The 22,563-nt window shown below is 60.8% G+C and overlaps 2 protein-coding genes across 4 annotated transcripts in view; both read left to right on the forward strand.

Moving 5' to 3' along the window:
* The first annotated feature begins 488 nt into the window (after window positions 1-488).
* HDAC10 (histone deacetylase 10) lies at window positions 489-6,853 on the forward strand. 3 transcript variants are annotated; one of them, XM_039863051.1, is made up of 19 exons: window positions 721-791; window positions 1,972-2,106; window positions 2,324-2,420; window positions 2,630-2,727; window positions 2,809-2,913; window positions 3,080-3,148; window positions 3,321-3,447; window positions 3,608-3,673; window positions 3,827-3,886; window positions 3,960-4,049; window positions 4,174-4,280; window positions 4,353-4,420; window positions 4,506-4,770; window positions 4,882-4,966; window positions 5,340-5,431; window positions 5,569-5,625; window positions 5,878-5,956; window positions 6,167-6,349; window positions 6,427-6,853. In XM_039863051.1, exons 1-19 carry the CDS (start codon window positions 721-723, stop codon window positions 6,652-6,654), a joined length of 2,082 nt encoding a protein of 693 aa, XP_039718985.1. In that variant the 3' UTR covers window positions 6,655-6,853. The 3 variants fall into 3 exon arrangements, with proteins under 3 accessions (XP_039718987.1, XP_039718985.1, XP_039718986.1); XM_039863052.1 differs by lacking the exon at window positions 721-791 and adding an exon at window positions 1,495-1,904; XM_039863053.1 differs by lacking the exon at window positions 3,960-4,049 and having other exon boundaries at window positions 489-791.
* A 713-nt stretch (window positions 6,854-7,566) lies between these two features.
* Window positions 7,567-22,563, forward strand: part of TUBGCP6 (tubulin gamma complex component 6) — an 18,795-nt gene continuing 3,798 nt past the window's right edge. Inside the window, exons 1-16 of the mRNA XM_039863004.1 lie at window positions 7,567-8,711; window positions 9,472-9,635; window positions 12,564-12,774; window positions 15,252-15,425; window positions 16,373-16,494; window positions 17,103-17,163; window positions 17,300-17,409; window positions 17,647-17,738; window positions 17,842-17,981; window positions 18,882-19,031; window positions 19,449-19,530; window positions 19,615-19,703; window positions 19,786-19,901; window positions 21,121-21,259; window positions 21,526-21,597; window positions 21,797-22,558. Coding sequence (XP_039718938.1) covers window positions 7,971-8,711; window positions 9,472-9,635; window positions 12,564-12,774; window positions 15,252-15,425; window positions 16,373-16,494; window positions 17,103-17,163; window positions 17,300-17,409; window positions 17,647-17,738; window positions 17,842-17,981; window positions 18,882-19,031; window positions 19,449-19,530; window positions 19,615-19,703; window positions 19,786-19,901; window positions 21,121-21,259; window positions 21,526-21,597; window positions 21,797-22,558 — 3,225 coding nt within the window. The 5' untranslated portion in view covers window positions 7,567-7,970. The remainder of the gene's footprint in view (window positions 8,712-9,471; window positions 9,636-12,563; window positions 12,775-15,251; window positions 15,426-16,372; window positions 16,495-17,102; window positions 17,164-17,299; window positions 17,410-17,646; window positions 17,739-17,841; window positions 17,982-18,881; window positions 19,032-19,448; window positions 19,531-19,614; window positions 19,704-19,785; window positions 19,902-21,120; window positions 21,260-21,525; window positions 21,598-21,796; window positions 22,559-22,563) is intronic.

Below are 22,563 nucleotides of genomic sequence, written 5' to 3' on the forward strand. Positions count from 1 at the left end.
CTCTGGGCCTGGGCACACCCTCCCCTCCTGGTCACAGAGCTGGTGTCCGCCTACCCCATCTGCGCCAGTGAAACCCCAGCCTGGAGCCCCCACATTAGGGCTTGCCACCCCTCCAATGGGGTAACCTGCTTCTAGAGCCAGACTTTTGGGCAAGGCCTGATGGGGGCGGAGGTTAGGGTGCAACCTGGGGCTCAGTACCAGCCGGCTGCCTGAGCTCTGCGCACACTCCCAGACCAGGTTCCTAGGGAAGAGGGGTCATGCTAGACGCACAGAGGCACCTCAGGCCTTTGCACAGGTGGCTCAGCGGAAGGGTGGGTCCTCTTCTCTTCAAACCTCCTGCCCCTCCCCCGGCCACGCTCCAGCGCCATCGCTGAGGCCGCGGGGCCCTCTGTTGGCCATTCCAGGTCTTTGAGAGCTGGCCGCCGGATCGCAAGTCACTCTTGGGCTCCTGCGGCCTCCCTGGCTCCTCCCCGCGACCTCTGGGTAGGTGCGCCCGAAGCGGGGCCAGGCCGACCTTCTCACGGCCTGGAATTCGGCTGAACACGCGCACAGTCGGTCCAGCCAAATACGGCTGGGCGAGGTGCCACAGTGGACACCAGCCTTCTCTGCCCAGAGACTTTCCCGCGCCTCTGGGACGCACCCCTGCCGTGACTCTCGCTCTCCCGGATCCAAAAGGGGCGGTTCAGCCAGACCACGCCCTTCGAGGCCACGTGTCCCAGGATGGCCAATCAGAGCACGCCATGCCTCGCCACCGTGATCTCCCCAATTAGAGTCGCCCCAGAGCCCCGGCGGTAAGCACGCTGCCTCACGAGCAGGTCCTGCGACCGAGACAGTGGGAACCCACACGAGGCAGAGGGGGCGGGGCCCTGTCTGGGCCGTCGTCTGCATCCCTCTCAACGTGGAGGTCTCCCCTGAAGTGCTGGGTAGACCAAGGAACGTGACTGGGGTCACTCCGGCTCCAGGTCCCGACTCCCAGACTCCAGGACCCCGCCCACGTCCCGCCTCCAAGAGACCCGCCCCCAGAGCCTGGTCCCCAGACCACCACTCACGCCCCGCCCCCTGGGCCTCTGGGTCTCAGCCTCGCGGCTCCCGGCTGCCCCATCCCTCTGGCCGTCTTGTTCTGTGACTGTGCCCGCGCCTTCCCCTTTGCTGGCCTCATTCATCCCTCGCCCAGTCCCTCCCTCTCCGTCCTCCTTCCCTTCGCCCCACGCTCGGCGACTCCTGCCCAGCTTCCCTGCCAACCCCCTGGCCTTCCCACTCATCCGCTCTCCGGCCAGGGGTCTTCCAGGAGCTTAAATCGGACCCTTGTCACTCCCTACTAAAACCCCGGCGGCCGCTCAGCGCGTGGGTGCAGCCCAGGCCGGGCTAAGCCACGACCCCCCGCCGGGCGGACCCGGGCCCCGCCCCGCTTCCTCGCAGCGTTTCTCCGAGCGGTGGCCGCGCGGCCAGGGTGGGTCGGGAAGGAGGGGCGGAGGGGGCTCGGCCCACTGCGCACCGATGGCGCCGCTGTGAACCCGGCCCCGGCGGGGGAGGAGGTGGAGCCGCCGCTAGAGCGGCCAGGGGGCGGGACGGCACCGGCCCCAATCGGAGGAAGCCGGAAGCCAGGCCCCGGGTGCCGCTCTGTTGACCCCAGACTCTCTCTGGCGCTAGTTGCAGCCCGAGGCCTTCTTCCTGCCAGGGTTCTGGGTATTCCTGCCTAGGCTCTGTCCCCGCCGCCCCCGTCGTGACCCTAGCGTCGCGCTGCTCCCTGGGGCTGCAAGGTGGGGTCCAGCAATACACTCACCTGTGCGTGGGGCCACCTGGGTCCTTCCGTCCAGGGTGGCCTAAAGTGACCACAGCTGGGCCATGGGAACTGCACTCGTGTATCACGAGGACATGACAGCGGCCAGGCTGCTCTGGGAGGAGTAAGTGTGACCTGGCAGGGGGGCTGTGGAGAGGGGTCTCGGGATTCTGAGCTCTCTGTCCACTCAGCCCCGAGTGCGAGATCGAGTGTCCTGAGCGCCTGACCACCACCCTGGAACGCCTGCGGCAGCGTGGTCTGGAGCAGAGGTGCCTGCGGTTGGCAGCCCGAGAGGCCTCGGAGGCAGAGCTGGGCCTGGTGCACAGGTCAGCCCCTGGGCTGGCCACAAGGATGCGGCCTAGGACTTGGGCCCGCCCTGGCTGGCCAGTGCCTTGCAAATAGCGCCTCTCCACAACATGCCTCAGTTTCCCCATTGGGTGGGTGGGTGAGGGAGTAACGAGGTGGGCAGGCCCATCCGGGGTCTGTCCTCTCTTCTCCCCATTCCCGCTGGTGACGCTGCTTTGCCTGCCTGCCCCTCTGCAGCCCAGAGTACGTGGCCTTGTTGCGGGAGACTCAGGCCTTGGGCACGGGAGCGCTCAAGGCCCTGTCTGGACAGTATGATGCCGTCTACTTCCATCCGGTGCGTGCCCTGGGGACACAGTCACCCATCCAGACACACTTCCATGTGCCCATTTGACCCCGGTCACTGTCCTCCCCTTGGCTGCTGCTGCTGGCACCTGGGACTCCTGGCTCATTGCACGAACTCCTTGGTGCCCTGCAGCCTGGCACAGGCCTGGGCAGAGTCTGTGAGGGGTGGCTTGGGGAGCTCATCTGCATCCCGCCCCACAGAGCACCTTCCACTGTGCGCGGCTAGCTGCGGGAGCCGGGCTGCAGCTGGTGGATGCGGTGCTGACAGGAACTGTGCGCAACGGGCTTGCCCTGGTGAGGTGAGAGCTGTCCCCCGCACTGGCTGCCCCCACATGTGGGCACATCAGGATGACCCTGATGTGGTCCACTCTCAACCCTAGGCCTCCTGGGCACCACAGCCAGAGGGCTGCTGCCAATGGATTCTGCGTGTTCAATAACGTGGCCATAGCAGCCAAACACGCTCAGCAGAAACACGGGCTGCACAGGTGTGTGCTGGGCGGCCACAGTCGGGGAGGCCCAAGGTGGGGCTGGGGCTGGTGCTGGGGCTGGGGCTGGCTGCTGAGAGTCCACCCTGCCCTCCCATCCTGGGCGGGGCTCTGGCTGCAGGTGGGGGCCCCACCCCTCAGCAAGCCCCTTGCCATGTGTCCCCAGGATCCTCATCGTGGACTGGGATATCCACCATGGCCAGGGCATCCAGTACATCTTCGAGGACGATCCCAGGTGAGCTGGGGGTGGGGACACAACCCTTCCCTGGGACCTCATTCTTTGGGGCATACAGCCTGACCTGGAAAAATCCGATCAGGAAGACATGGCCGTGTGCTCCAGGGTCACGGTTCTGGGAGGAGCCATGGTGCCAAGGGTCCTGATCTCTGAGCCTGGCTGGTTCCCCCAGCGTCCTTTACTTCTCCTGGCACCGCTACGAGCACGGGCGCTGCTGGCCCCACCTGCGGGAGTCTGACGCAGACGCTGTTGGGCGGGGGCCCGGCCGAGGCTTCACAGTCAACCTGCCGTGGAACCAGGTGCCACATGTCGCCTCGATCCCCCAGAGCCCCTCCTAGCCCACATCTCCTACCCCACCGCTCCCGGCTTGACTGTAGTTTAGGGCATCCTGCCAGGGATCCAGGGGTGAAGACCCTGCAGCCCCCTGGCAGGGCCCAATGCTGATGCCCATGGCTGCAGGTCGGGCTGGGAAATGCTGACTACGTGGCCGCCTTCCTGCACGTGCTGCTGCCCTTGGCCTTCGAGGTGACTGTGTGGGGGGCAGGCTGGTCTCCCTGGCAGGAGGGTGGGAGAGGTGAAGCCACCCCCACTCCACCAGGGCAGAGCGGAGGCCTGAGGGTGGGAGGGTCTCTGTGGAGGGGCCTTCCCCTCACCCCTACGCATCGGTCCCGCCCACAGTTTGACCCTGAACTGGTGCTGGTCTCGGCAGGATTTGACTCAGCAATCGGGGATCCCGAGGTGAGGGCCTGGCCGGGCTGGGAGGGCTTCCGGGGTCCTGTGGCCAGGCCCGTCACACCTGCTCTGGTTGCAGGGGCAGATGCAGGCCACGCCAGAGTGCTTCGCCCACCTCACGCAGCTGCTGCAGGTGCTAGCTGGTGGCCGGGTCTGCGCCATGCTGGAGGTGACTGTGGCAAGCAGAGAGGGCCCACAGGCCAGAGGCTGAGGTGCAGTCAGAGGGGCCTGCTGCCCAATGACACCCCTGCCCCAGTCATGCCTCTGTCTTCCTCCCTCCTCCCTCTCTCCAGGGCGGCTACCACTTGGAGTCGCTCTCCCTGTCGGTGTGTATGATGGTGCAGGCCCTGCTGGGTGATCCCGCCCCACCCCTGTCGGGACCCATGGTGCCACATCACAGGTGCGAGAGCAGGAGGGTGGGAAGGGCCGGGAGTGCAAGGCCAGGCCTCACCGTGCCTGCTTCTCCTCACAGCGCCCTGGAGTCCATCCAGAGTGTGCGGGCAGCCCAGGCCCCTCACTGGACAAGCCTCCAGCAGCAAGGTCGGTGTGGCCTGGGCTGGGTGCTGGGATCACACCTGCACCTGGGGCTCCTGGGCAGTGGCTGTGACTCAGAACCACCTTTCAGACCTGACGCCTATCCGGAGTCCCAGCACGTACTCTCCAGAGGGGAGGCCCTCGACTCTGCTGCCTGGGGGGCCCGAATTCAAGGCTGCAGCAGCCAAGGCCGAGGCAGCACTGAGCTCCCTGCTGGACCAGCTGCGTCTCCATCCCACGCCCCCTGTCCGCATGGCCGTTGCCCTGACTGCGCTGGACACTGCCCTTGCCCTGCCCCCTGATACTCTTCGTCAGGAGGGGTCAGCCCCACAGAAGGAGATGCAGGCCTGGGCCAGGTGGGCAGAATAGGCTGGGGAGAGGGCTGTGTCCACCATGCACCCTGTGTGACTCACCTGTGTTCTGCATGTCACCCCGAATCTATGTGTCCCTCTGGTTTGCCACCACAGTCTACACGAGGCCCTGGCCAAGGATGAGACCCTCACTGCACTTGGGAAGGTCCTGCACCTCTTGGACGGGATCCTGGATGGGCAGGTGGGAGCACCTTGGAGTGGCTGGGGCTGCTTGTGGAGCTGGGGGTAGGGCCCAGGACCTGCCTACGACAGGTGTCCTATCCAGGGGAGGGCTGAGAGGTGCAGAACCACATGGACCTTGAGTGTTGCCTTGTGCCCAGGGCCTTTCCCAGAACAGTGCCCAGGGACAGGGTCACGAGCACCCCCTGCAGTCCCCTCAACTAAATGCTCTTTGGCAGAGAGGGGAAGGCCGTGATTTAAGCGTCTTATTATCAGAAGTGGAGCAATTTGACCTCAGAGTGTACAGGTGACAGTCATTGAGACAGGAACCAAAAGAAGGGACTGGTAGTTCTGTTTACCTGGTTTGGGAGTTGCCGCTGTTATTCATCCCACAGGTGAGCAGCGGCATTGCAGCCATCCCGGCCCCTGCTGCAGCTGCCACCCTGGATGTGGCCATTCAGCGCGGCCTGTCCCAGGGATTCCAGAGGTGAGCCTCAGCTGGCTGAGCTGAGCCTCCGAGGGCATGGTGCATGGGCACCCCTGGCTGGCCACGTGGGGCGGGCTCTGGGAATGGGCTCCAGGTGGGGTGTGTGCAGCCTGTTCTGGAGCCAGCTCTTCCTCCAGGCTGCTGTGTGTGGCCGTGGGACAACTGGATCGGCCCTTGGACCTTGCTGCTGATGAGTATGACTCTTGGGTCATGTGATGTCCAGTCCTGCATGTGGGCGGACACATCACCCTGGGTTCCCAGGAGTGATGGGTGGGGCTGGCCGAGGGGCCCCTGAGAGCAGTGCCGGGAGGGTTTCCACTAGAGACTCAGCACTCCCAGCACCTCTACCCTCGAGCTCTCCTGCGCCTTCTCTCCTGTCGGGCTCTGGAGGGTTCGTGGCGTCTCACCCACATGCATACGTGTCTGCACTCACTCTCCCCTGGAAGGAGGAGTCTGTGGCTGAACATCGGGGGCAAGGAGGCGGCGGCCCTGTCCACATGCCACATCTCCGTGCCACTGCCAGAGGTGAGTGGTGGCATCACAGGGCCGGGCCGTGGCTGCTCGCTGGCCTTATCATGACAGCCAGGCCCCTGGCTTTCACCTGCCTTTCTCTGCTTCTTGATGGGACTGTTGGTGTGGCTGTTTACCCAAGACTGGGCGGTGTGGTGGCCTGCGCTGGCAGGAGGGGTGTCCCCTAGATGAGGGGCTGGGGCTATGCTGCTGTCCTTCCCACAGACAACTGGTGGGTTCCTGAACTGCATCCTGGCCCTGGTGCTGCCCCTGGCCTACGGCTTCCAGCCCGACCTGGTGCTGCTGGCACTGGGACCAGCCCATGGCCTGCAGGAACCCCAGGCTGCACTCCTGGCCGCACTGCTGCGGGTGCCAGCAGGGGGCCGAGTCTTGGCCCTTGTGGATGAGGTGAGCTGGGCAGAGTAGATGTGTGGTGGGCTGGGAGGGGGAGATCTGTGACTCGCTGCTCTCACCCTCTGCTCCAGGTCCAGGAATCCTCACCCCAGCTTGCTGGAGTCCTGGTCCGGGTGCTGCATGGAGAGGCACCCCCCAGCCCGGGTCCCTTCTCCATGGCCTCTCCAGAGGACATGCAGGCCCTGAGGCACTTAAGAGTCCAACTGGAGCCACAATGGAAGATGTTGCAGGTGGCGGGTGAGACTGGGGACAAGGTGCAGGCTGAATGTTCGGGGCATTGGGGGCCAGTCCTGCCTTAGAGCTCCATGGGGAGAGGCGGCAGAGGTCTTGGGGAAGTAGGGGGCTGCCCTGAAGCAGCTCATGTGCTGGCTGGAAAATTACTGCTTGGAAATTAGTGCTTGGCTATCGCCCATGGGAACATAACATTCTAACAATGAGCCTTCTGCTTCTGTACCCCCGCTTGCACAACCTACCTGTGGGTTGACAGGAAACAGAAGATAGAGTTTTGTGTTCAGACAGAATGAAGAATGGGATTTAGGGCTTAAAAACCCTGTACCTCTACATTTCGGGGCTGCTTAATTTGGGGTCTGCGTACCCCTGGCAGACCCAGCTGGCTGAATAAAGAGTGTGTTACCTGTAACTCACTGATTTCTGGTGTTCTGTGTGTCTATCGGGGGCTGGCGGCTACAACACTCATAGCAGTGCCAAGCTGACTGTGTGCGTCCTCCCAGCTCCCGCTTGAGTGCCGACCTGGTTGTTTGAAATCCAGGAGTATTTACACTCGAAATGACTTTACAAACCAGCCCCCCAAGAGCCGGTTGTTAAACATCCACCAGAACACCGCTGCCTGAGGCCCGAGTCCCGATGTCCAGGCCACGGGGTCGCATGGGGCATTTGCGAAGGGGCAACGTCCAGTGCGGCGGCCTGGAGCCCCCTCCGCACCGCCTCTGCGTGGGAAGCGCCGCCCAAGCTCCTTCCACTCCGATCAGTGAGCGATTTAGCAAAAGTCTGACTCCGCCTCCGTCACTGACCCCGCGGCGCCGGACCTCAGCTTTCCCGCCCGCAGGCGCGCGGCTGTCGGGCGGAAGAGCTTTTCGGCGGGGAGCGAGGCCCCGCCCCCCCGCGCGCGCGGGCCGCCGGCCTCCCCGGCGACGCACTTCCGGCGACGCGCTTCCGGCGCGCCGCGGCACGGCTTCGCGGGGCGCGCGGCAGTGACGCGGCGGCGGCGCGCTTTCCCGGGCGCGACCCGGTGAGCGGCCGGCCGTGCCAGGCGCCCCGGCTCCCTCCGCGAGCGCGCCCTCTCCCGGCCGCCGCTTCTCGACGGGGTCCCGAGAAGGCGCGCAGAGCCCAGTTCGTCCGCTGTTGCCTCCCGCGTGCGTCTCCGGTGTGTCACGGTTCTGTGACCCCTGAAGGTTGAGGGCTACGGAATCCGAGAGGCGCCGAGCGGACGCTGTGCGCGCTGCAGCGCGGGCCGGGCTGGGGAGGGCGGAGCCGCCGCACGACCGCCGTTAAAAGACCAGGTCAGAGCCGCGGGCGTGGCCCGCTCCCTGGCTTTCAGAGGCCGGTGCAGCCCCGGGGAGACGTTCCCGCCCACGGGGGCTGCCGCGGGGCGGGCATGGCCAGCATCACCCAGCTGTTCGACGACCTGTGCGAGGCTCTCCTGCCACGCGCGAAAGCTCACCTGGGTCAACGCCGCGTGAGTCGGCAGAGGGCAAAGCGGAGCCTCAAGAGGGTGGCCTACAATGCTCTTTTCACGAATCTTTTCCAAGATGAGACTCGGAAGCTGCAGCCTGACCTCGCAAAGCTCCCGCTGGAAAACAAGGTGCTCATGCTGTCCTTTGACTTGAGGGTAGGTGGCCTGGGCCCCGAGGCCGACCGTTTGGAGGAGCTTGTGGAGACACTGGTCGCAGCGCCTTGCTGTCCGCTCGCGGAGGTGGGGTCAGTTTTGGACCTCCTGGTTCGGCTGGCCGGGTCCGGGCCCCCTCAAGTCCTGCGGCGCCGCCGGGACTACTTCTTCAACAACAAGCACGTTGGGAGGAACGTTCCCTACGGAGGCTACGACTGCTGTGAGCTGAGTGTGTTTGAGATGGACGTACAGTCTCTGATCTCCAGAGAGGAGCAGTTGTGTCAGGACATGATCCACAAAGCACTTCAGGTGATGGAGGCCCCGCCCGGCACCGGCCTGCCCTCTGTTGGGCTCTTCTCATATGGTGACCCCTGTGGTGACAGGTTTGAGAGAGACACCCGGGTCTCGCTCTTCGGAGCCCTTGTGCACACTCGCACGTACGACATGGATGTCCGGCTGGACTTGCCACCAGTGCCAGACAGCGCAGAACTGTCTGGACTAGCCATCAAGGTAGAGTGCTGCTTGCCCACCTGCAGCTCCCGAGGCATTTAGAGCTGCCTCCTTTGGCCTTTTTGCCATGGTAAAGGTAGGATAGCTCCAGAGGCCAGGTCACTTAGTGGCTTCTGGAGGGGGCTTCCTGGGCAAGCACGCCGCTGCCCGCCTGTCGGCCAGAGCAACGAGCTGCTTTTCATCTTTTACCTGAGTGTTCGGTAGCCACATGTGGCAAAAAATGTTCATGTTACACGTGTAGTTTTATGTGCCTTTTCACCTGTAACGTGGACTTTTCCCTGCATTGTTAAGTAACTCATCCTGTGAGTTCGTGGTTTTATAAATGCTGAAAGGTTGTGCTGTCCTTGCTCAGTCAGTCTCTTCCTACGAGGTACTTGGGTTGTTTCCCAACATAAGTAATGCTATAGCGAACATCTTGGTCTAAATATTTTTGTCTCTAGTATGATTTTACTGCCGGGTTCCCCTAAATGGAATATGCAGATTGGAGGCATTTTTTGAAAAACCTCGTCGTAAGTTCTGTTGGGGCTTATGCCTCGTATGAAATTGGAAATTGATACCTTAGTAGATTAATTCGTTAAGTGATTCAATGGAGGCAAACGCCGTGTTGCACACATCTACTCAAGAAAAACAAGAAGCGTTCTGTTCGGTCTTTTCCGTGTGAGCGAATGGAGACGTGGGAAAGCCCTGGGGTTCTGACCCCACTCGGGTGAGATTTAGACCCAAACACGTACGTGCTGTTTTCCTCTTCGCTCTGGCCCAGGTTCCTCGGAGCGTGGATCAGTCTGAGGATGAAGGCTTCCAGTCAGCGTCCAACTTGACTCCCGACTCCCAGTCTGAACCGGGCACGACCCCCGACATCGACCTGTGGGATGCTGTGCTCACCTATGAGGCTAGTAAGCGGAGGTGCTGGGAACAGGTCGGCTGGTACGTGAGCCTTTGCCTTTGAATGCACTGCCTTCCTCCCTGACCAGGATCGTGCCCCGCCTCAGAGCTCAGGCGGTCCTTCGTAGAAGTGGGAGTGACAGATTAGGTGCCCGGAAATTTTGGTCAAAGTAGTGCTCAAAGTCGTCTCTGTTTTGGGCGCTGGGAGGGACCCAGGGGGAAAGGACTTCTAGGCTTCACGGAGGCTCCCACTGTGCCAGGAACTTCTGCAAATCACCCTTCAAAAAAGTCAGGGGGCAACTGAGTTACACCCTCACCGTGAGGGCCCCTGGGCTTGGGGTGTTGCCGAAGGAACTTTCGTCATGCCCACTGTTCCTCGCGTCTAGGAGGACTGAGGGGCGCTCTCTGGCCGGTAAGTTCCCGTCATAGCAGTGTCCCCTGACTGCTGCTAGCTGCTCACTCCCAGGGCCTCCCCCGGTCCAGAGGCCTCTGCACTCAGGACCTCTCAGAGTCCGTAATGTGTTGTATCTGTCACAATCTTCCGGAATGGGGATAGCGGACATAGATTTCCCGAATGTTTGGTCATGCACCCTCGTGTGACATCTTGTGTTGGCAGTTCTGTGGACTGCCAGTTTGGGGAGCACTGAGTGGAGGAATTGGGGTTAGCAGGGAGCTGAGTGCCTTCTGATGCAGCGTTGCCTCCCGCAGGGGCTCCTGCGGGTGAGTAGGTGCTCAGAGACACAGTTCTTAAGTTCCTATTGCGCGTGGGCACTGCTCCTGCTGGGGTAGCTTTCCTGGCGTGGTCATCTTCCCCCACATGGGTTCCTCCAGGCACGGCTCGCTCCCCGCCTCCCTAAGCACAGCTGGTGTCCGTAGCTGTCTCCAGGCACCTTCTCTGCCCTCTAACCCTCTCAGGTCCTAGTCCTGCCTTTGTGTACAGAGCGAATTAACCATCTGGCTCTCTGCTAACCCTTGACATGTCTAAAAACTAGCCCAGCAAGTTACACTTTGTTTTGTAAGTATACACTAGTGGTATTTCATTTATTAGTTCCTACTTTGACCCCAAGAGTGAAGGTATCTGTTAAGAAGGGCTCCTCCTCGTGCCCGATTGGGAACGAATTTACAAGGAACCTAGCATTCTTTACTGAACCAAGGGCCTCTCATGCAATCCACGCCTCAGGGATGAAGCCTGCACTGTGTTTCTGCTGGCTGAGCCACCGCATAAAGGAGTTCCTGGACTAGTATTTTAACCAGTAGGACTGAGGCTTCGCCGTCCAGTTGGAGCTTCGCAGCTATATGCTCGTTAGCGTCTCCACTGACCAGTCAGAGCAGCTCCATTCTGACTGATCAGGACAGTGCTTTTAGGGCCAATCAAACTGAGGATTTGGAGTCAGACCAATCAGGGGCCAGGGGCAGGGACTTCTCTCTCTATAAGTCAGCTCCCATTTGGTGTGGGGAGCACCCCTTCCACCAGGACTAACGACCGTGGGGTCGTCTCGCCTGGGCGGAGCTGTCTTGGGCCAGACTGGGGCATCTTGCGGGACTGGGATGGCGCAGCAGCACCGGGCCAGGCTGTGGCGTCCTAGTTGCTTAGAGTCAAGCTGTTTCACAGTGGCGCTGATTGCACAGAGTAGCACACACCGCACCCCAAGCTGGGGCCTCCTCTTGGCCTTGAATTAGCAGCTGACACTGCTTTTCTAGGCTTAGTTTTCCAGGTCACTGTTTAGAAGACCTGACTGTTCCTGGGGTCTCTCTCTGCCTCTGCTGCGGCACTGAATGTCCGTGTCCCCACCATGGTGGTGTTCCCTGTGAGGGGCCTTGCACCTGGCAGCATGGGCCTGGGCGGCCTCTGCAGGACGACCTGCAGGGCGCCGCCTCTGCCCGTTGCACCTGTCCCGTGAGGCCTTTAATCCAGGTTTATTTGGTGAATCTTTTGAACCTGTTTCAGTATTTAAGTCCCGGCTTCCAGCTAGTTGGCTGCCATGAGCTCTGGCAGTGGGCAGGGAAGGAGGCTGTGTTCCTGGCAGAAGCAGAGCTCCTGGCCCACCCGCAGCCCAGGATCGCAGACTCTGCTCCTGCCTCAGCCCTCTGGAGGACCCCTCCCCTGTGTTGCTCCCCAAGAGCCAGGCTGGTCTGTAGGATCCTTCTGCTGTCACCTGGTGTCTGCCACCTATCCTGGGGGAGGCAATTTGTTAAGGGCTGAGTTCTCTGCGGGGACGAGGGCGAATTTAGTCTTGTCTTTCATGGGCTTTTCTCCCTTGGCTCCGAGTCATGGCGGGTAAAATATACTAACGAAATGTACCACTTTAACCATTTTTAGGTGTACAGTTCAGTGGCATTTGTGCATTCACATTGTTGTGCAGCCGTCACCACCACCATCTCCGGAACTTTTTCATTGTCCCAAATGAAACCTTGTCCCCATTAGACACTAACTCGCTCCCCAACCCCTCTTCCGGCTCCTGGCACCCGCCTTCCTCTTCTCTGCCTCTGAATCTGCCTTGCTGGGACTTCGTATAAGTGTGATCATATAGTACTTGTACTTCTGTGACTGGCGTAATGTCCTCAAGGTCCATCTTTGTAGCAGGTGTCAAGGTGTCCTTTCTAAGGCTGAGTGACACCCCATCGTGTGGGTGGACCACGTTTCCTGACCCACCCCTCCATCGATGGGATCCCGCTGCTGTGAACATGGGTGTGCAAACTCCGTGCTTGTTTTTAACGTAAAAATACTCTGGGCAGCCATCCCTGTCCCCAAGACCCAGTGTGCGCTCGTGGGTCCCACTGCTCTGGTTTCTGCACGGAGTGGTCCTAATGGGATGGATCGTGGCCAGCGCTGAGTCTGCCAGACCGAGAGGCTGCTGATTGGTCGGGATTCACCCCAATCTGTATTTCTTAGACGTCTTATTGTTATGAATCATGTTCTCCTGCCTTGTTCGTATAGCTAAGGTGCCTGTGGCTCTCTGTTTCTCACAGCCCCCCAGGCCACAGAGAGGAGCCCTACCTCACTGAGGCGGGAAGGGATGCCTTCGACAGGTTCTGCAGGCTCCGCCAAGGGGAGCTGCAGGTGCTCGGCGGGGGCCTCCTGCAGGCCGCACGGCCCGTCCTGGTGAAGGAGCACGAGCTGGTGAAGGATGCCCTGAACGTCCTGATTGGGGTCGTGTCCACCACGTTCCCCCTCTGCCAGGTGAGGGCGCTCACGTGCGGTTGCCGTGCCAGCGTGGGCTTGACGGCGACACTGGGCAGCACGCGGGGTAGAGCACTGCGCGGCGCAGGGAGCATGGCCGGTGCAGCGAGGCCTTCCCAGTGATGCCCTCTTCCCTCAGTTCTAAAATTTATTAACGTCCTACAAACTGAACAAAAGCAAGCTGCTTATCGCTGGTGAAGCACTAGCATCAGGCCCGCCGTCTCCATGCCCTGCCCCTGCCAGCGTCCTGGGCCGGGATCGTGCGCAGACCGGCCTTGCAGGCAGGTGACTGCGCCGGCTCTTCTCACTTCCAGGGACATCTCTTAAGTTTAGCTGTTGATCTGTTTTGAGTTTACTTCGGCATCTGGTGTAAGGAAAGGATTCAACTTCATTCTTTTGCATGGAGAAGTTCAGCTTTTCCAGCACCATTTGTACTTTTCCCATCAGATGGTCTTGGTACCTTGTCAGAAGCTAATGGGTCACGTCCGTGAGGGTTTGTTTCTGGGTTCTGTTTCGTTGCATCTGTCTATTTGCCCTCATGACAGGACCACACTTGTTTTGATGACTGTAGATTGGTAGTAAGTTTTGGACTCAGGAAGTATGAGTCCTCCAACTTTTTTCTTCTTTTTCAAGATCGTTTTGGTTATTAAGGTCCTTTTGCATTTCCATGTGAACTCCAGAACAGGTTTCCCTGTCTCTGCAAAGCCACCGTTGGAATGTTGATGGGGGCTGCACTGAGGCCGCAGGTCGCTCGGGAGCCACTGTCATCCTAACAGTGTTGGGGATCTCATTCTGTTTCGGCAACATTTCACAGTTTCACTGCAACAGGCCTTTCCTCCCCTTCTTTAAATTCATCTCTTAAATATCTTATTCTTATGTTGCTACTGTAATTAGAATTGTATTCTTAATTTCTTTTTCAGATTTTTTTCGTTGCTAGTATGTAAAAACACAACAGATTTTTGTGTGTCGATTTTAAGGCTGCAACTCTGCTGAATCCATTTGTTGGCCGTGACGGTTTTTCACGGACTGTCAAGTGGCCTCTGTATGTAAGATGGTGCCATCTGCGAACGGAGGTAGCTTTACTTCCTTTCCAAGCCGATGCCTTTTGTTTCTTTCTTGCCAGTCGCTCTGACTGGAACTTCCAGTCCTGTTTGGGCAGCGAGGGCGCGAGCAGGCGTCCCGGTCTGGCCTCCGATCCTGGGGGAGAGAGCTCCCAGTCTTTCCCCACCGACCGACGTTAGCCGTGGGTTCCGTACGCGGCGTTTGTCGTGCTAAGCGGGTTCCCTCCTTCTCCTGGTCCACTGGGTCCACTCGAGGTAATCATGGTTTTTCCGCCCCTTCATTCTGTCAGCGTGGTAAATAATAACCATGTGGATAGACGGAAAGGAGAAGGAAGCACGTAGCTGGGATATGTGCGTTCCGGACGGATGCCTTTGAAGTGGATAACTTGTCAGTGAAAAGCTTATTGTCAGTCACTTACATTATAGGAGAGTTTTGGTGTTCGATTCAATGTCCTTGTTATAAGGTCTTTTTAGGTTTTCTGTTTCTTCTTGAGACAGTTTTGCAACTTTGTGTTTTTCAGGAATTTGTTTTATTTAGGTTTGGTATTTTCTTTGATCCTTTTTCATTTCTGTAAAATCACTAGTGATGTCCCACTTTCATTTCGGAGCCTTTTTTTTTTTTGAGTTATGCTGGAAGTGTCAATTTTGTTGATCTTTTCAAAGAACCAACTTTTGGTTTCACGATCCTTTTCGTTGTTTCTACTCTCTGCTTTATTTATCTCTGCTCTCATTTTTGTTATTCCCTTTTTTCTGCTTTGCGTTTAGTTCACTTCTTTTTAATAATTCCTTAAGGTGTACAGTGGTTTTTTTTCTTTTAAATTTTTTAAATCTTTTTATTTTTGCAGTGCAGTTATTGGTTTGAGACCTTTTTAACATAGGCACTTAAGGCTGCAGATTTCCCGGTTGACACTGCTTTCACTGTGTCCGCTACGTTTTGGTTGTCAGCCTCTCTGGTTGTAAACCATATTGTGGGAACATGCTGTGGCAGGTGTTGTGTTCATTGTTTGCTATTTCCTCCGGGGACATCCCAGGTGTCAGGCTATCAGATCCAGTGGCACTTTGTTAAAGCCTCTGTGTCCAGGAGGGTTGTTCCGTGCGCACCTCTGGCCTCCTTGTGTCGCGTGGAAGGCACCCTGTTGTCCTGCGCTCTTTCCCACAGATGGCTCGCCCGCCACTTTAAACATGTGCTCAGTGTGGTCAGTGAAAAGTTACACCTCGTTTCTGTATGTTTTTATTACTACGGTGGGACAGCGGAGTATGCTTTGCGGCCATCTCCTTTTCGTTGTTGGGACTTCCTGTCTGTGTCTTGGGTCGGGACTCTGTCTTAGGGGCCCCGGGCGGTGACGTGGTTGGGCGCATGCAGCAGGCGGGGCTCTGGAGGCCTGGCCTCAGCGACCTCTTCCCTGCCCTGTGCAGCTGACTCAGGCCTTCGTGGTGAAGCAGGGCGTCCACGTGTCAGGGACGTCCCCCGACAGCATCAGCAGCCTCCTCTCGGAGGTGGCCGAGTGCGGGACCCACTACGCACGCCTGAGCCACTTCTCCCTGCAGCCCGTGCTGGACTCCTCGTGCAGCGAGGGCCTCGTGTTCCAGGTAGGCCCGGCCTCCTCAGGGGTCCCTCCGCAGGACCCCTGCAGACCTCGCTTTCCTTGTAACCTGTAAAGCCCGGAGGTCATCCTTTGAGGACGGCATGTTTTACTTCATTGTCACTGGAAATCTGGGCAGACACGTTTGGGCTGTGGGACGGTGGGAGGCGGGGGTGGCGACATTTGTGGGGCCCGGGAGAAGGGCCAAGCGGTGTGGAGTGGGCCCACGCAGTTGTTCCCCACCAGGTCCCCAGCAAGCTGCATGGCGACCGACAGGGTGGACCTCCCTTACTTGGCGCGTCGGAGCTCTGGGAGCCGGGGAGCCCAGTCTTCCTCGCAAGCCTTACAGCTGGCCCTGCACAGTCCCCTGGGACAGCGGGGCCACGCAGGCTGAGCGGGGTGCTTTGGGAGCACCAGCTGGTCGACGCCAGGAGGCGGGGCGCGCGGGTTCCTTCACAATGTGGCACTCAGCTCGGTGGTTGGGGCGACACGATGAGATTCCAGTTTTAGATGGTGTAGGCGGGGTCCATGGCAAATGGGTCGGAGTGGGCCGGGGAGGCAGAGGGGAGCTGACGAGGGCGGGACTGTCCGTGGGTCACGCAGCAGGTCGGCTGTCTCCTTGCTAGTGGTTTGGAGCATTTCCTGCCCACCAGCCGTGAGCTGAGCTGGGGCCACCCAGGACACATGTCACTGAGGCCCCAGTGCCCTGAGCAGCCAGAGACTCCATCGGAGTTGGCATCTGCACAGTGCCTGGCCACCCCTTCTAGACCCCGCCGGGGATCCCCAGGTTTATTTCCTGGGGCGTCTGCCGCTGGCTGCAGAGGCCAGGTGTGCAGTGCACTTGAGGTCCTGGTTCTCAGCTGGGCCGGGCTGTGACCCAGAAATGTGGCTCCAGGGTGGGGGCGGTGCCCAGCCGGCCCCTTATCCCAGAGCACCCCCTCCGCCGGCCCACAGGCCTTCACCAGCGGCCTGCGGCGGTACCTGCAGTATTACCGGGCCTGTGTCCTCTCCACCCCGCCCACCCTGAGCCTCATTGCCATCGCCTTTCTCTTCAGGAAGCTGGGCCGGCAGCTCAGGTGAGCCGCATGTGGTGGCCGGTGTGGGGGATGGGGGGCAGGGACTGTGAGGACGGCTCCACGGCGGGCCCCATCCAGGGCGGGGCTCCTGCCTGAAGGACACACAGGGTCCCCACAGACCGGGCCCCTGGCACGCAGGAGCTGTTTAGCTAACCCAGACCAAATGTGAGATGTCGGCAGGTGTGTCTAGGTAAGAGACAGTGAGGCGTGGGCCCTGAGGAGGCGAGTTCGGGTGGCGGGGAAGAGGCTTTGCAGGTAGAGGGTAGGAGTGTGGAGGCCCCAGCTCACGCCCCCCCCCGCCCCCCCCACGAGAGTGCTGCTGTGCGCAGCACAGACTGCAGTGGAGTAAGAGGAGGTGGCGACCTGGGCAAGGCCGTGCGGGCCCAGGGGCAGGGTCCTGTACTCAGGAGTCTTGCCTGAGCCTGAGAAGAAGCTGGGGCGGGGTCCAGCAGGAAGCTGCAGTCCGAGGTCTTTGAGGTGCGGATGCTTTTAAAAAGCCAAAGCACGAAGATAGGGAAGGGCCTGAGACACATTCTGTGCACCTGCTCTCACCCAGGCCTGGGGCCTCTGAGCCCCTGCGCACCCGCTCTCACCTGGTTTCCGTCTAGGTACTTGGCCGAGCTCTGTGGTATAGGCACCTGCGGAGAGCCCAGGGCTGCGTTCCCCACCGTGAGTTGTGCATCCTGGCTGTGCTGGCCCGCCAGGCTCCGGGAAAGGGAGTGAGGCTGCGCGTGGCTGCGGGGTGGGGCTTCTTTGTGTGCACAGGGCAGGGCGTGTGTCAAGCCCTTCCCCTTGCTGTCCCTAGGGGGTGAAGCTGCTCTCCTACCTGTACCAGGAGGCCCTGGACAATTGCAGCAACGAGCACTACCCGGTGCTGCTGTCCCTGCTGAAGACCAGCTGCGAGCCCTACACACGGTGGGGCCTGGGGGCGGGGCGGGGCGGGGCTGCTTGACTTGGGGGTGGCACCCTACGCAGTCCAAGCAGATATTTTGAGCATCTGCTTGGTCAGACACCCGCTGTGGGCGGGGATCACAGACGGGGAGGGGAAGGCAGGGTTGGCGGGCTCCCTGGGCAGACAACTGCACCCCGTGGCTGCCACGCCTACTCGACACTCTCCGTGCCTGCCTCACCGCTGGCCCGTCCACCCGGCAGGTTCATCCATGACTGGGTGTACAGCGGGGTCTTCAGAGACGTTTACGGCGAGTTCATGATCCAAGTGAACCATGAGTACCTGGGCTTCAGAGGTAGGTGGCGGCTGGCTGTTGGGCTGCGTGGGCCTCCACGCCATCAGGTGGGTCAGGGCAGTCAGTGGGTGCAGGCCAGCCACGTGTCCTGTCCTATCTTTAGACAAGTCTTACTGGACGCATGGCTACGTGCTCATCTCCAAGGAGGTGGAGGACTGCGTGCCCGCGTTCTTGAAGCACATCGCACACGACGTGTACGTCTGTGGGAAGACCATCAACCTGCTGAAGCTCTGCTGCCCGCAGGTGAGGAGGGGCCCTCGTCCCCAGCTCTTGGGAGCCAAGATCTGGCTGTGTCGCTGGAGCAGGGTTGTGGTGACCTGAGAGAGGTGAGGGGTCCCCATTCCGGGCCCCCATTCCGCGGTGGCCGGAAGAGCGAAGTTGTTCCCCAGGGGCAGCATGCCCCTTGTCCCATTGGGCAGGATGGTGGAAGTGGTTGTATCCCCCGGCTTGGGGGACTGGCTGTGCTCTGGAATGGGGGCCTCTGCCAGCATCCACATGGCCAAGACTCGGGTGGACAGACGGGCAGCCTTTGCAAGGTGCTGGCCGATGTCTAAGCAGGGAGTCAGGCAGGCTAGCTGTGTGGGCCTGGAGGCTCCAGGCAGCAGCAGCAGTGAGTGGAGTCTGGACCAGGGGCCCAGTTGGCCAGCTGAGTGCAGGGCCTGGCAGGGTCAGGCTCAGCTGTGGCCAGCGGACCCCTCTAGTGCCGGGCTGGAAGTAGCCTGGAGCCGCCAGGACAGGCACAGGGCCTGTGCAGGTGAGGGTTTCCTGAAGACTGGCTGCGAGCATTCCAGTGGGCAGGGCTCCCAGGGTGGCGTGGAGCAGGCGTCCAGTCTGTCCCATCTGGCTGATCTGGCTGATGTCAGTGAGTGGCACTCCTCCAGCGAGGCGGGCTCTGCAGATCTCCAGGTCTTCACAGCTTCTGAAGCCCCTCGTGGGGTCGGACCTGGTAGCAGCTGCAGGGAGCCTTGGCCTGGGCACAGACCCCAGGCAGCCTATCTGGTGCTCTCAGAGCCGTGGAGGATATCATGCCCTCTGGTTGAGAAGTGAATGGTCCACATGGGTCACCAGGAGCATGGACACAGTGTGGACGGGGCACACATGTCACTGGCTCACGCGCCACCCCCCCACTCCCTCCCCCGGCAGCACTACCTCTGCTGGTCCGACGTCCCTGTGCCCCGGATCTCGGTGATTTTCTCCCTGGAGGAGTTGAAGGAGATCGAGAAGGACTGTGCTACTTACGCGGGGCGGATGGAGAGGGTGGCTCGCCACAGCTCCGTCAGCAAGGAGGAGAAGGTGCAACTGGGTCTTCCCACCTGCCTCCCTCTCCTCTGGGGCACTGGGTGTGGGGCATGGGGGGTGGTGCTGCCCGGTCCTGTCCTGGGGTGTGCCTGGTGGGAATGCCCTGGCCAGGGGCTTTGTCCTCTTCTCCTCGGCGTGGCTGGGCTCCACCTTCCCAGGGAAGGCCCTGAGCCCCCAGGGTCCCCTGCAGGGCCCACGCATGGGGACCTGGGGTCTGGCCCCGGACGACTCCTCAGGAGCATGCTGACGTCTTGGAGCCTTGTCGCTGCAAGGGTGGCTACTTGCCCTCAGAGCTTGGCTCTGTCCCCGGAGGAGACCGTCTGGGGTCTGAGCAGCCCCTTCCCAGGCCACCCTCCACCCCAAGGGAGGGGATGCAGTTAGAACGCATGGGTCACTGATGATCTTTTTCAGGAGTTACGAATGGAAATTGCAAAACAAGAGTTAATTGTGCAGGCCCGCGAAGCCGCGTCCAGGGTCCTGAGCGCGTTGAGCGGTGCGTGTGGCTCGGGTCCTCCTTCTGGTTCTGGGGGTGGCCAGTCGGGGGCCCCTCTCGATGGCGCCCGTCTGTCTCCACTAGATCGGCAAATGTCTGAACGGATGGCCTCGGACGCCCGGAAGCGAGAGCAGTTCCAGAGGCTGAAGGAGCAGTTCGTGAAGGAGCAGGAGGTGGGTGGGCTGCGGGCCCAGGTGGGGGCAGGCTCGCCAGGTCGGGTTTAACCAGTGTGGCTGGTGTGGGCATGTCGTGCAGCGACGCCGGGCAGCCAGGCAGGAGGAGCTGGCCGACGACTTCAGCTATGCCCGTGAGCTGCGCGACAGGGAGCAGAGGCTGAAGGCCCTGGAGGAGCAGCTGGAGCGGAAGGCGAGGTAGGGCAGCCGTGGGTGGAGCGGTCACTCGAGGTTGACCCTCTGGGGCAGGGCCGTCACACGGGCGCCGTAACTGGTTTGACGTTAGTGACGGTCCTTCTACTTTTTACTTTGAAAATGTTCACGTAGCCTTCTCAACTCCGTGCTTTTGGATGTTGATTGTTCAGGTGCCCTTAGCCGCCTGCAGAATTTCTGCTCGTGGCTGGTTCGTGTGGACTGAAGTCGAGACAGGTCCACCCAGTGTCTGCTTGTCCCACCTTGTTGTCCGCTTTTTAAGCTAAGCAGCTTCTGTTCATTTCATTCTAAACCTCTCGTGAGCCTGACGGACACGGGGTGTTTGCCCAGCCCAGCAGCTGACAGTTGGTCTTATTATGGGGTTGTGCTTGGCCCACCCTCCCCTGTATCTCCCTCAGGTGGGGAGCAGGGCTCGTGTCTTGAGGGGGCCTTTGTGGGAAGGGCTGTCCCTTCCTGCTCATGGCCTTGGGCATGTTGTCCCAACTGACTAGATGCTGTTTATGGAGCTGAGGCCTGGAGCCAGCGATGTGTGAACATGTCAGTGTGTGTGACCGTGTGTGCTTCGTGCTATCTTTGTGCAGACATCCACATGTGTAAATCTGCACACACGTCAGCGTGCGCGTATGGGTGGGGGTTATCGTCCTTTTCACGTGTGGCGGAAATGGGCTAGGGAGGCTGTGGCCCTGGCCCGTAGCAGCCAAACTGGAAACATCCAGTCTGGTTTGAACCCAGCTCCCTGCCGGTGAGAGGATCGCAGCCTCGGGGCGGCCTCTGGGGCTGGCTTCGAATTAACCCAGGCGAGTAGAATCTACATGCTGTGCTCTGTGCCCTCTGCGCTGGCCTCCAGGGCTCTGCCCTAAAACAGGACGATGCCGTCTGCGGTTCAAGGAGCAAGGCCGCTGGGGGGCCTCGCCATCCCCTGCCTGTCCCTTTGCCTCTAGCTGCCCAGGGCTCACTCTGGTATCTGCCAAGCCCTGGCTGGCACCTGCCCCCAGGCCCCCAGTCTGCTGGGCAGAATGACTGGTGGGTCGAGGCCTCTGCAGGAGCTGTAGGGGCCCAGAGGGACCAGCTGGTAGCCTGGGCAGGGTGCTGGGCTCTGCAGACTGCCGCCTGGGCTCCACCATGGGGACCCATCCCAGTTTGCAGGGAGCCAGCTGGAATCGTGGGGTGCCTGGTAACCAGTCCTCTGTGGGTATGGCTGCAGGCAGGCGCTGGTGGACCATTACAGCAAGCTGTCTGCGGAGGCAGCCCGGCGGGAGCAGAAGGCACTGTGGAAGACGCAGAGGCGCAGGCTGGCGAGCGCCCGGCTTCGTTTCCTCTTGGAGGACCAGGAGCGCGTGCAGGTGCCACTGCGGCCTGGGGGCCTAGCGCGTCCCGTGGGCTCTGGGGACTCGGGATCCCCTGAAGCTGCCTGGGACCTGTGTGCCCTCCTCAGGTGCTCAGAGTGGGCGTGCTGGGGAGAGGCCGTGCTCACCTCGGGCCATATGGTGCTGCCATGGGTGGTGGGCCGTGGCCACCGGCGGCTGTGGGTTGCATTGCACGGGGCTGAGTGCCAGCTCTGCTCCTTGCCGCCCAACCTTGACCCCACATCCTGCTGACTGAACTCCAGGCGATGCTGATAGACGTGTCCGAGGGGAAGTCCCTGGAGCCGACAGCCATCCTCCCGAGGGCACACTCCCAGGTGAGGGGCCAGGGCGGGGTCCAGGGTGGGTAACAGGACTGAGCCTGGGTGCCCAGGCCTGCACTCCCCAGGGAGTACAGTGGGCACCGGGCCTGTGTCCTCAGAGCCCCCCACTTGATGGGTTTCAGTGCTGGTTGCAAAACTGAACTTGGGGACAGAGCCAGATAACTGGAGAAACCAACATGCACTTGTGTTTCAGGCCTCATCTCTAGGCCCCGAGCATCCTGATGGAGGCAGCAGCTGTGACCCTGGGTGTGCAGAGCAGCGTGTGGCTGCCCAGGACGGCGCGAGCAGGCCGACACCACAACCCCTAGAGCATGCTCCAGGAGGGGCCTGCGGCCTGGGGCAGGCGAGGGTGCCAGGGCCGTTCTCTGCAGATCTCAGCCTCCAAGACTTCTTGCCCCCTGGCCAAGGGGCCGAGCAGCCTGCACACACTGCTGCAGCTGCCGTGCTGGAGGCTCTGCAGACCATCGGCTCAGACCTGCCTTCCTCGGTTCCATCCACAGCAGTGGGCACCGGTCCCTCAGGACCACAGGAGTACGATTTCAGGACCGTCCTGAGGCCAGCTGTGGTCCCTTCGGCCTCCTCAGGGTCCCTCCAGACTGTAGGAGGTAGATTGGGTTGTGAGGGATTGCAGCTGTGCGGGGACATGCACGTGCAGCTGGACACATGCGTCCCAGATGAGCAAGTGGCTCTGCCTTACCCACACTCGCCCAGTAACAACTGCCCCCAGGAGGAAAGCAGCCAGGCCATGGGGCACGTGTCAGAGGGTGCTGTTCCCTCAGGGGGTTATGCTTCCGGGATGGCCAGTTCCCGGCCACGGTGGAATGTCCACGGACACGTGTCTGACGCCAGCATCAAGGTCGGGGAGAACGTGTGGGACGAGGTCCCCACCCGGCCACGGTGGAATGTCCATGGACACGTGTCTGACGCCAGCATCAAGGTCGGGGAGAACGTGTGGGACGA

The sequence above is a fragment of the Pteropus medius genome, unplaced genomic scaffold, assembly GCF_902729225.1.
Source record: "Pteropus medius unplaced genomic scaffold, Ma_sr-lr_union100, whole genome shotgun sequence".
NCBI classification, from domain to species: Eukaryota; Metazoa; Chordata; class Mammalia; order Chiroptera; family Pteropodidae; genus Pteropus; species Pteropus medius.

What these genes read in the sequence shown, in the direction of transcription:
- HDAC10 (XM_039863051.1), top strand. Translation starts at nt 721, where the DNA reads ATGGCCAATCAGAGCACGCCATGCCTCGCCACCGTGATCTCCCCAATT. An exon ending in TCTCCGTGCCACTGCCAGAG is followed by an intron (nt 5,957 to 6,166) that starts GTGAGTGGTGGC and finishes TCCTTCCCACAG; the next exon opens with ACAACTGGTGGGTTCCTGAA. An exon ending in TCTTGGCCCTTGTGGATGAG is followed by an intron (nt 6,350 to 6,426) that starts GTGAGCTGGGCA and finishes CCTCTGCTCCAG; the next exon opens with GTCCAGGAATCCTCACCCCA.